We start from the raw sequence: 13,290 nt of genomic DNA on the forward strand, positions 1-13,290 counted from the left end.
TCTAGCGCAATGTTGAACAACAGGCACGAACGTCCATCACCTTGTCTTAGTCCCCGGCACGATTTGAACGAACTGGAGTGTTCGCCCGAAATCACACAGTTTTGCACAACATCCACCGTTGTTTTGATCAGTCTGGTAAGCTTCCCAGGGAAGCTGTTTTCTTCCATAATTTTCCATAGCTCTACGCGGTCTATACTGTCGTATGCCGCCTTGAAATCAATGAATAGATGGTGCGTTGGGACCTGGTATTCACGGCATTTGTGAAGGATTTGCCGTACAGTAAAGATCTGGTCCGTTGTCGAGCGGCCGTCAACGAAGCCGGCTTGATAACTTCCCACGAATTCATTCACTAATGGTGACAGACGACGGAAGATTATCTGAGATATCACTTTCCCAAGCAGCACGCGCAACATCTTTCAAATAGGGGTTTGTTCCTAATAAATTGCATTGAAGACACTGGCAATACATCGAGTCACATTAAAGCCACTTCCCAGTTTCAGAAAATCACAATGTTTCATTTCCGTTTAGGTGGCGTCGCAATATTCTACCCATCTGACTTCTTGGGTGGTTTAAAATTCGATGTGTTTCATATCAGAAACAAAACAGATAAGTTGCAGAATTAATAACACTTCGGTTCATTGCTGTTACGACAATGTTTCTGATATGTTGCAAAACACTTTGAGCTCAGCTGAGCAGTATTTTATTTCTGACAGTCCCCTGCATGTTCCGTATAAGGTACAATGAAGTTACAAATGACTTTGTTGTTTATGTAGTGCACTTGTAGCAGAATCTCCAAATAGAATTGTTGGTGTGAGGGTTATAGTGGAAGGTTGCAAATCTCAAGGTCCATGGTTCGATTCCCGGTTGGTTTTTGTGTTTTTATTTTCATTGTAGCCGCAAGATGTTGCAAATAGGCTCCACCTCTTGCGCTTTTTGTGTCACAAAGGAGTTCCAAATACGACGCGTTGTGCATAAGTCAGACCTTTAGTAAGTCACACCACAGTTGTTGTTACTCACTGAGAAACAAGAGGTGTTGCTTGGGTAAGGATGGTGATCGCTCGAAAGTTCTCACACTCCAGTTTGTCGCCTTTCTTGTAGATGGGGCATATAACCCCTTCCTTCCACTCCTCCGGTAGCTGTTCAGTTTCCCAGATTCTGACTATCAATTTCTTTTTCGGCTTTTCCGGTCCCATCTTGATGAGCTCAGTTCCGATACCATCCTCACCAGCTGCTTTGTTTGGATACTCGATGTGAATATGCAATGAACACTCAATGAGGATGGTGGGTTCGAATCCCTTACAATTTATTATTCAAAAATCTTGTACATATACAGTGATTACTAAAAAAAACTTTGAGTGTAAGCTTCGAAGATTTTCCCGATGAAATCTAAAAAAACTAGTTGAAAAAGAATTTTTGAATGGAGAAGTCGTTTGGCAGGAAGCCATTTTACCGAAAACAACAACCCAACATTCATTGGGGGTGAAGAAAACGCTAAAATAACCTGAATCAATTTCCACTGCTTATATATCTAAAACTGTTTGTTGAGAAGGCCGAAAGTTGTTTGACCTAATATGTCGCTTAACCAAACAAACCATTTCTAGCATCATTTTTGAAAGCTAGTCTCTTCAAATCTGTGCTAAAAAAAATGGAAGACTTTGCAGTAATCGAAAGAGAAAGTAATCAAAGAGAGCCTCTCTTTTGGACTTACGACCAAAAATCAGGCGATATTTGACTGAAGCCATCTAGTCTAAAGTTTTTTGGCTGAAAATGTCATTTGGTCGGACAGTCCCTTTGGCTGAAAAATCCAGTTTGGCCGAAATGAGCGTGTTTTCGTAGGGGTTTCAGTCGAAAGTGCCATTCGGCTGAATTGACCTCTCGATTATTTGGCTTATTTAAGATCAACTTCGCCGAAGAACCCATATTTTTTTGTAACCTCTCTGCAGACAAACAGGCATAACACTTGTAGAAATTTTCGTTGACCATAAATAAAATAAAAACTCAAAGGTGCAGCCCAATCGGGTTGTTCGCAAAGGTGACGTATGACTACGTAGCTATTCAAAATTGATGGTTTTTCCCATAATAATTTGTGTCGCACGCATACCAGGAATAACAATATTATGAAACTAAGATGAACCTCCGATCTGTTTTCACAGGTTTGTAGTACTAATCATCCCCTTTCAGGAAAGCATGCGATCAAAATATTCTATCGGTGAAAATTTAAGAAAATTAGATTTCAAGATTTTGCAGGGGTTAGATATATAAGTTGAGATAGGAAAAAAATGTCAAAATTCAATTTAGCATAATTTTTCGTGAAATAACTCAGTGTTATCTGATTGGCTTGAAAAGGCTGGTATTCATCATCCCCATTATTTCCTATTGAAAATACGCCATACGTCGGGCTTGAAAGTTATGGCCAAAATAATAATGTATAGAAAAATCACTTTTCTGGCATCTAAACTCATCCGAAGTACTCGAAACAAATTGCGTTCGACGTGAAATTTTAAAATGGGTATAAACGGATTCAAAAATAAGGACCTATCTACCTATCAGTGATATTTTGGACCTTTCTTGTATGCTTTTTAACTCTTACAAAGGCACGAGAAAGGCATCATCACCGCTATGTGGAGAGCTTTACACTGACCGAGACCATGCAAATATATAATATTAGCTTTCATATTTTGAAAACGATAACTACTAGAGCAAGAGGGAATACATTTAAAACACTTTAATATCCAATACTTTCAACTGCAATGATCTATGGGTTGGGAGAGCTTTGCATATAACGGAAATAACCAGAAATAGTAACTCAACCATGTTCTACGAATATCAAATGCATGTTAATTCAGTTATTATAATACGGATATACTGCCGTTCTACGCATAATTCGAAATCCGAGCAAACATGGGACAGATATGCGTATGATGGCAGTATAGTGCACAATAACAACATGGTTGAGATATTTATCATCCTATCAACACAATTCAGACCGATTTGGTCACAGCAACTTTCATATAAATGAATTGGGTCCGTGTCACTGTCATTGTAACTTATCTATGAAGAGTATCATTTATTAATATCAAGTTATGATATATGTATGTATGTTATTACCTCCGTTCTGGTTTTTGGTTTTCACGACTGTAAGACTCATTGACTAATCTTTATCAGTTGCCAGGTGTCATAGAAATGTAAAATCAGTAATTGCCAAGTTTGCTTACCAAATGAAAAAATATAAGCAACAACGGTCATAATATTTCTGTTGTGAATGCAACTTGTGTTCAAACAAAAAAAATGGCATTCTTGTCGAATCTGGAATCAACTAATGGATAGTCAGATATAATTATTGTCTTGAAAATGTCTAAATAGTCATCGATTCGCATAACTATAAAGTTTGATACCTATATTAGCATAATTTCGTTCGTTAGCAATTTGGTCATATTTCCTTGGTTCAATTGTCACAATTCCGGAGCCCCGAAAACCTGTTACAGAGTGGCTATTGAATCTCACGGTCTAGAAAATCTCTAGGTAGTCATTGTCTTAGGGGCAAGCCAAAGTAAATGCGATGCGAAGCGACTCACATAAAAGAATAACCAGCATTATCAATGAGCTGTCAAATTGCACTGTCGCGTCGCATCGCTCGTCGCGATGCATGGTTCCATATTTGCATGGTTCCGATTGATTCCAAAACTAACCAATTCCCCCAACATATTCTAAGGGAGTCAGTCCACATTAAGATCCTGAAAATCTCTGTAATCATCGTCTTGAACAACGACTTTCCATGATTTCGTTTATCAATTCGTTCATATTCCCTTAATCAATTCCACGGAAACGACATCGACATATAGCCCGTATTGGACTAGTGCTAGTTCCTGAAGAAGGCATAAACAATATTCAAAGCTTACGTCTCGAATAATGAAAAGCATCAGTGGAATGAATGCATTTTCCACCAACCTCGGAATTCCGGAATATCTCCGCTATCTTCAGACCGATATGAAATTTCATCTGAGGTAAAACCTAGAAAACATTTAGCATCCAATGGTTTCATTTTTATCAGAAGTGAATTATTTTACGAAAAGTAATGCCAATTTGAATTTCGACAATTTTCTTCCTATCTCAACCTTTATCTCTAAACCCTGTGAAATCTTAAAACATAATTTTCTTAAGTTTTCACCGATAGAATATTTTAATCGAATGATTTCCTGAAATGGGATGATTAGTACTAGAACCCTGTGAAAACAGATCGGAGGTTCATCTTAGTATGCGTGTGTCGTTTTATTAACATTGAGCAAACTGCTCGGAGGCCAACTGAATCAAGAAGTTGAATAGTTGTTCCCAGTTGGATGGACTTTGAGTCTCTAACCGTGGAATTAACATGACTCATCGGCTGCTGAAGCCACTCGACTGGCTTTCAGTCGGTGACATCACAATCCTTACTTTGCCACGTACGCTTACATCACGGGGCGAAAACCAAACGTTGCAAATAAATATATTTGCGTTTGGTTTCACGCCACTTCTGATTCTGCTTATTTCTCCTTTATTTCAGCCATTTTTGAGGATGGTGTCCTCCAAAAAGGTCTTTATACAAAAGAAGGTTGATCCGACAATCCGATATGAATTTTCTTCAAAGTTCAAAACTCAATCGGAACTAGAAAATTTGGTAGCGCGTCAGAGGGAGATGATGCAGTAAATTTGAATGGATGGAATCACTAACAGCAACCAAGCTACCACGCCAAACCCGATGCCACCGAAACAGTCCATTAACGCAATGAACTCTTTCTTTCCATAAACTGTTGGTCCTGAGAACCATTTTTCATTTCCCAATGCGACTTTCCAATAACTAAATGCATCCAAACGCTTGCCGGCACCTTGCGATGAAATTTTCCGACTGCCGCTTTATGATTTTCCGCTAAGCCTCCAAAATTTGGAATAAATTTTCCGCGTTGGCACTGCCACCCACGCCTTCATGCTGCTGTGTCCGCTCTGCTGCATCGAATGTCGAACCGCTCAAAATCCGGTCAAAATGGCTCGCGCGCGCAGAACAGCAGCTCTCTTGTAGCATGAGCATGAGCATTATGACCGCACAATTCGTAGTTGCTACTCCGTGATTGACTAGAACTTGCGAAATTGTACAAAGAACACAATAAATGGGGCTTGGGACTAGCTACCCATTCTCAATGTACACGTTTCGGGAGCTCAAATATCTAAAGTCAATAACGGCGCCGGCCACGTCCTTACGGTCATATAGGAAGGGAAGGATTGTTAGTCCGACTCTCGTTGCTACTAGAGACCGAGAACACCTCTGCATCTCCACGATTGTCTTGGGATAGGATATCGTTTTATTTACAAAGGATAATTTATCTGGATTCATTCCGGTAAGTGATGCGATCTATGGGATGGGAAATAACACTCTCGCTGTCTGAAACTTTCACTTTCTGATTTATTCACTCACCCGCGCAAAACAGAACCAAATTACGACGACCGGCCGATCGTTTTGCCTTCCGCACAAAGCAAAACTAAACTTCGACGACCGGCCGATCCGCTTACTGGAGAAACACGACCGGACAAGAAACAAACTTTCACTTTTCGAACAGTAGCTCTTTTGTATTTGATAAATTCAGCCCGTTAGCCACGCCCCTTTGTGATCTGATGTGGGTGCAAATAAAATGTGCACTCATAACGATTAATGGAGGGGCGGGGCTAATGGAATGACTTCATTAGATATAAGAAAGCTGGTTTTCGTCGCGCGCGAGCCATTTTGATGGAAATTCCGCAGACAATGTCGGAGAATGTTATTTACCACTGCCTTGCAAGCGGGAAAAAAAATGCAAAAATCAATTAGAGATTTTAAAAATTAAGTTTTATGTAAAACAAATCAAAACAAGGCACGTTACATTTTTAGCGAAGAGTCCTAGTTGGAAAATGTATCACAAATGAAAAAAATTGTTTTTGCTCTTTTTTCCCAAGCAATTTTGTCAAAAATCCAAAAAATAAATATATAAGAAAGGCGAAGTATTTTTCACGCTAATCACGCCATAATCTAACACATGAGATTCAAAATAATTATTACCAATGGGAAAAAGTATATCTTTGTCGTCATTTTTCAACGAATTATAACTGAAAATCCATCTTTCACTCGAAACTTACGATCTGTTCGTAAAAAACCGTTCTCAAATTGACATTTCAATTTTTATGGCTCAAATTTATCTGGGGGATTACTAGGTAGTAAATATAGTCACTACATGGGAAATAATAAGTAGAGCTCTTGTTAATAAACAGAAAAACATATAATTTGTTGGTGGCAATATAATTTCCACAGCCTTATAAATGGTTAAACCGCTCTTTGCGGAATCCAGATCAAAATGGGTCGAGCGCTGGAAAGCAGCTTTCTTGTATTCAATAAATTAAGCCCGTAAATTTGAATGGATGCAATCCCGAATAGACGAAAATAGCTCAATAATATCAAATGTTGATAAGATAGCAAAATGAGATATGGACATGATTGATATAAGAGATAAAAGATCAGACGACAATATCAATATTTTGCACTAAAATATCATTATGAGATCAGGTTATGTTATTTGTAATAAGTGATCAACATCATGTGCCATTAGTTTGTTCTTATCCATAGCATATCTTGATATTTAAATGATATTTCGGTGCAACATTTTGATATTGTTGCCTGATCTTTTATCTCTTATATCAATCAAGTCCTTATCATGTTTTGTTTTTCTGTTCATGACTTCTGCCCGGGATCACTAACAGAAACCAAGCTTCCACGCCAAACGCCGATGCCACTGAAATAGTCTATTTTTGCAATTAAACCTTTCTGTTCAGAAAATGCTAGTCCTAAGAAGTACCAATTTTCTTTCCTCAATGCACTTTCCCAATAATGTAATAAAAGCATCGCCATTGGCTAAACGGGATCGCAACTGTGCTATTTTTATAGTCAACCCTTTCTTCAAATAAAATGCTGACTCGATGAGGTTGAATGATCTGCAGCAACACACCGAGGACCACCAGCAATGCGATGGATTCAAACTGAAGATTAGATCCAAACCCGCAAGTGATTGATTTTTGATGTCTGTGCTAGTGATGCATGTACGTGATTGGTTAGTTTACCTATTTATATTTTTTTTATAAATATTCGATAATGAATAGTTAAAAAATAGTATTTTCATATAAATACAAAGAAGCGTTGACTCATCCTTGATCGAATGGTCCAAAAAAATTGAAAATCCATCGAGAAACGGCTGAGATATTAAAGTTTAAAGTCTATCATATTTTTGTGACGGTCCCTGATTTTCGCAATCGTAAAGTGTACCCCAATATAGAAAAGACAGACGTAGTCCTACGCCAAAATAGTTCACGACCTTAATTGGAATCGTAGCCTATAGCTATAATTACAAGCCTATGTTTTCAACGGTTTGCCATAGTGCTATAATATAAGCCACATTTTTAACATAGTTGTTGAACTGGATGTTATCAGGACCATGATAACATCCAGTTTAACAACTATGTTAAATTTGTGGCTTATATTATAACACTATGGCAAACCGTTGAAAACATAGGCTTGTAATTATAGCTAGGTGTAATACCATCAACAAAGATCCTGCTTATACTGTGGACATTGTAATTTGATTGGTTTGAACTTGTCGCATGAGTGCTAAAATTTTGTCTTTATTTTAGAGGTTTTCACCCCTGGGCTGGCTCACCTCTTTGGTGCTAAAATTCATATGACCATGTTCGTATTCAAAAGGAAAATCCACTAACTCACTCATGGGTCTTGAGCACCCCTGTTTGAGACGCCCAAAAAGTAGAGGTCCTTTTTGGTATCGATTATGGGAATTATAAGTTAAAGATCTCCGAAACAAACCATTTAGTTCGTACTATGCTGCCTATGAAGTAGTGTTTTACTGTGAATTGATAGGCGTTTAATATTTCAAATGGAGAAATATCTATTCAGCAAAGCTTCTACGATTCTCCACCCATTCTTTCAAAGTAGCAAAGGTGGTTAAAAGCCTCAAAAATGTACTAATAAGCTAGTTGTTGCAAATCGTGGAATTTATTACCTGGGTTACCCGAATTTAAAAAGTAAAAACAAAATAGACACTGCATCATAAGCAAACTGGTTATTGTGTGCGCCATTCTTGGCTGACACAAAGGCAGTATGAAAAACAGTAGCCAGCTCTCTGTTTGGCGTGGATAATTTCAACCCCCTTGAGATTGGTGCACTTTGAAGAGCTTGAGACGTAACACACTCTGAGAATCGCTTGACTTTGAACTGTTTTTGACTGTTCTACGATCGGACCCTGGTCAGTGATATTCGGCTGTAGCCCGCACGATCGATTATTGTAGAGAAAATTCCAGTAGCGTAGCGGCCAATTTAGTCACGGATTGTTGAAAATGTACACATTCAATTGTTTGGTTAATGATCTCTGCGCTGTTGCGGCCGATTTTTCGGCCTTTCGCTTAGGCAGCCTTGCCAGCATCAGCAGCAGCACCGTTGCTGATCCCCTTCGCTGAGCGTGATTAGAGTTGATGAATCTCTCGCCACGCCACGCCGCCACCTCTCGGCTTTCAAATGTGTTTCGAAACAGTTTGATTCATAAAAGCCGATCACAATAGCAGCTTCCAATCAGGTAGCATGATCCGGCATGATTCGCCTGAAATTCGGATCGATTTCAGGCTCCCGCATCGAACGCCCCGATCCGCTGGTCGGCAGCTCCAAAGCAAGGCCCCCACATTCCAATATCCGAGAATCTATCAATGAATGAAAGATCGCCGCCATCAAGTAACATTCCTGCCACGGCCAAAAACCGTCGCGGAAAGGAGGAAATTAATCCGATTAAATATTTGTTTGCTATTAAGTGCTAGTTTGTAGCTGATATCAAAACATCAAACATGAAACATCACACGGTGCGGCGCGGCAGCTACTCGGTTCGTCGCCTATATGCGTGAATACACAAATCACACAAGTTCTTCGTCTGTGTCACCCATAGGTCGTCGGATAGAAATAAATCGTAAGCGACGTGTGTCCATCACCGTCCAAGTGTCACTTTGACACTACTACCACCGGCTGTCAGTAGACGGCTTCGGCGGGCGGCGTGGTGTCCACTTTACTATCATCCATCCAACCGGTCGGCAGCACCTCGGTCGCGGTGTGGATGAAAAATAAAATAGCTCTGCCATCATCTGCGTACCCAGCGGATCCAACAACAACGGGCGGACTGGGGCTTGATGTTGATGAATTGAAGAAAATAATAAGAATCAAGAAGCCATCAACTTTGGAACAGATTATTGCTCACTTGTCCTTACCACCTCTCTCTCTATCTCTCTCTCCCTTTTGTTATCTTGTTCTAGACCGATCCAAGCGCGGGCTATAGCAGCGCGGACGGCGGCCTCCACAGACAGCCAGGCGCAGATTACCGATGTCGTGAGGTAATTTTTTGATGATTATTTTTCTTCCTTTGTACTACACCACAGAGTACCACAATCACGAGCCAGGGCTTTTGAATGAAATATTTAGGCATTCGAAAAATGATACGTTGTTTGATAGGTTGATCTGGCCTTTGATATTACGCCGAGTTCTAAGCCAATCCAAGTTTTCATCATTAGTGTTATTTTTTTATATTGATGAAAATATTACCGATAATATAATCTAATGGGAATTGCAGCACATGCACCCTAAAATTTATTACATTTTTTCTTTCTTATTTTCTTTGATTCAGTTTTCAAAAACAAACTTGTTGTGTTTTTAGGAGCATTCAACAATTTAAGGTTTTCCATATCAAAACATTGGAATGTACCTTTTAGCTTTTTAGTACAATTTTGTTGGGCGAGAAACACAAAACACTAGGATTGTATTCGCTTAGTGCCATTTTTTTTCTTTCTCGTAATAAAGAACATGTTCTTAAACATCTGAAGTATTATTCGTAAGCTTCCACAGCGTTATGTGAGCGTAAGCGTAATCGTTTTCGAGGCCACGACAACAATCCGTGTAGTTCGATAGATAGTTTTCGTATTATCTTTTGAAAGCACTACTTTTTTTTAATACACATAATTTTCTTAGAATTGATTAATGTTAACTAGAATGGAGTTTGAATATGTTTTTGAACATCTAGAATAACGCCATCCAAGTACTGAAGCTATAGAAGTAACTGCTTCATTAACCATTGATCACGATAATCCCGTTTAATCCTTCGCCATTACCCCTTAGCTCCGTACTCAAAACCACAGAAACAACGAGAAATCGTTAAATTTAACAACCTCAATCGTCGACCACACTGCCGTGTGCTTTGTTGTGATCGTTCCGCCACCGCCGAACACGCGGTGCCAGCCCAAAGCTCATTCGTGTCCACGTACGGCACACACTGAACCGTTTCGCCCCCAAGGAAGGACCGCAAACACTTTCCACGATCCACGGATCGGAACCTCGCTGAGCACCGAGAACAAAAGCAAAACCAGCGAAGAAAGCAAAATCTGCATAACATGCCTGTAACTTTAATATCAAAAGTCGGATCAAGATCAATTTTGAGATTATATTTGCCTTGGCGTGGTCATCAGCGAGTTCCCTTCCGCTGTACTCCACTCCGCTGAACCTGTGTGGTATCTCGGAAAAATTGGACCTCCAATCCTCCATTGGACGTATAGAACGTGTGCCTGCCGGATCCAAAGCGAAGGAAACCTTTTCGATTTCCAAGGCATCGTCGTAGCTGTTGCTGTTATTGCCGTTGCGAGGGTAGGCAACCGATGAGTGCCGGTTCCTTTGGCACCTTCTTCCTTTGGGCAGTTTGCGGCGCGCTTTTGGGTACCTTCTCAGGCAGGAATTTCGAAACAGAAGAACGGAAGAAGAAAATATATTAATAAATTTTTAAAACAAGTCACTTATGAACTGTGCCTTGCTCGACTGCCGCATTCCGTCATCGGAGGGTATGTCGATAAAATAAACTGTTCGATGGGAATATCACAGCTTCGAGCGAGACCAAACAAGGTGGCCGAAAAAAGATGGTTTTCTGATAAAAATGTTAAAAGTAGTAAAATAGGAAAGAAAAAAGTCCGAACATTGGAATAGCAATTGCGGAAATAATATTTACGAACTGGAAATAATAACAGCCCGGGTACGTACTTTTCGTTTCGGTGAGACGAACGCAAGCGAGGCGAATCTTTTTTCGAAGTCTCTAGCAAAAGCCTTTAAGATAGACGAAAATCGTGCCTACTTGATGAAATTCTTTTTTCGTTTTATCATTCTTACGCCTCATTAATGTTCAAAAAAAAAATTCGGTTTGCATTTATAAAAAAAACTTATGATCGCAACGGGATTCGAACCCAGAACGCCAACAAAAATGGCACTGGTTTGCGCTCACTGCAGCCACGTTCACTACTTATTGTGAATAGGTTATTTGTTCCATATAAGCTACTCTTGTTTGCATTGGTGAAGGCACAAAAAGGACGAAAGAAGTGAAAAAACGAGCAAATAAACTTTTCGCGGCACTGACAGTGTCTGAGAAATAGTTATCCCTCATCAGGTATTTTTGTTTCTTTTCCGCAACATGCTTTCTCGGCGAAAATCTGCGTCAGTGAGCATCTCCTCGTGTGAGCATCTTTCTCGTGAGAATGAGGGAGCATTACGATACTTGATAACAGCCCCTGCGAGTTGGGGGTTCGCGTAGGATGTTATGAGGTTTGGCAGTGGACTCTTTTAAATTTCTATAAAAATGGGATGCTGCGACGTTAGAATCATTATAACAGATTTAAACGCTCATGTTGGCCAAGAGGAGGAGGAGTTGAGACCGACTATTGCAAAGTTCAGCGCCCTAAAACGGGCTTGGTGGTCATATGGCTATCACTTCTGCCTTATACGCAGGAGGTCGTAGGTTCAATCCCAGGACTGTTCCATTCCTCCTACTTCGAATCTTTCCATACATTTCTCATGTTCTAGCAATCGCTAGAACTGGAACTGGGCTTTCATTTGTATCCTACAGCTACAAACTTGACTAGTTCTAGCAGGTGACTGTTAGAATTCGAAATGAACGAAAAAGCTCATTTTGGCTTTCAATTAGAAGAATATACACCACACTTTCATTACATTGGCAACCCAAAATTCCAATAATATTCCGCATGAACTCGTGACGAGTACAGAGGCGTCTTCGGCTTGCAGTGGGTGAGTGATTTGCTACGTCATCAATTCCTTCTCATCCCGATAGACCGTGAGAACGTGGCCAGCGCCGTTATCGACCATTTAAAGATACTAGATCTCTCGGACTGTTCACATTGAAGTTGGAGAGCAAATTCCATGTTTCCATACATTGGTTCTTTGTGCAATTGCGATTGTTCTGTTCTCACTATTGGAAAGTTCAGCGCCAGTGGGCTGACTAAGAAGAACGGCCAGCGGATAATTTAGTTTGCCACCTCCAAGAAAATTACCGTTCTTAACAGCTACTTCTAGCACAATCGATTCAATCTGTCAGTTAAAGCAAACATCAACGACGCAGTGGAGAGCAACGTCGTGTATGTGGGACGAAGTCGACGGGACGACTGGCTCAACCAAGAGTGCACTGCAGACAGATTGTGGAGAAGAATGATGCGTCGCATCTAGGGACCCGGCGAACCCCCCTCCCCCCATTTTTTTTATTCCTTTCTTTATTTGATAGGCACTCTGTATTACTTAACCGCTACTGTGCCTAGATCTACTGTGGTATTCTGCTTTACAGAATCCACACAGAATCTATTTTTAGATTTTCCATTACTCATTTATTGTTGTCGTTGTCCGACCCCCCCCTCCCTCCATAAGTGCTTACGTAATATGTGTACGGCCCTTATCAAGAAATATGCAAGCTCTATCAGAAGCTCAACGCATCCCGCAAAGGCTTCGTGCCGCGAGCCGCGATGTGCAGGGATAAGGATGACAGCATCTTGAATAACGAACATGTGGTGATCGAAAGATGGAGCAGCATTTCAAAGAACCTTGAATAGCGTTGAGAGTACAGGCAGCGGAGTAGACGACTTCCCCGACTAGTAGATAGTAACAGATGTATATCAGAACTTGCTATTTTGTTACAGCTGTTTTTTCATAACAGCGGTTGTTATAAAACCTGTACCATTAGTAGTCAAAATAGCAAAAAATGTAACAAAATCTCTTCTAGTTTTAACAAAAATATTACTAAATATGTTATTATTTAAACAAAAATATAACTCGATGTGTTATACAAAAAGTGGTAAAAATAGCTTATCCCAACCAGTTAGTCATAACAAAATTTTATCACAATTATATCAATACTATGTGCTACAAATAAC

General features: G+C 40.0%; 1 protein-coding gene across 1 annotated transcript in view; it reads left to right on the top strand.

Moving 5' to 3' along the window:
• Positions 1 to 10,495, top strand: part of LOC134222566 (paired box protein Pax-3-B-like) — a 50,940-nt gene extending 40,445 nt beyond the window's left edge. Inside the window, exons 4-5 of the mRNA XM_062701726.1 lie at positions 9,358 to 9,435; positions 10,214 to 10,495. Coding sequence (XP_062557710.1) covers positions 9,358 to 9,435; positions 10,214 to 10,495 — 360 coding nt within the window. The remainder of the gene's footprint in view (positions 1 to 9,357; positions 9,436 to 10,213) is intronic.
• Positions 10,496 to 13,290: the final 2,795 nt, after the last annotated feature.

This window comes from Armigeres subalbatus, chromosome 3 (assembly GCF_024139115.2).
Source record: "Armigeres subalbatus isolate Guangzhou_Male chromosome 3, GZ_Asu_2, whole genome shotgun sequence".
NCBI classification, from domain to species: Eukaryota; Metazoa; Arthropoda; class Insecta; order Diptera; family Culicidae; genus Armigeres; species Armigeres subalbatus.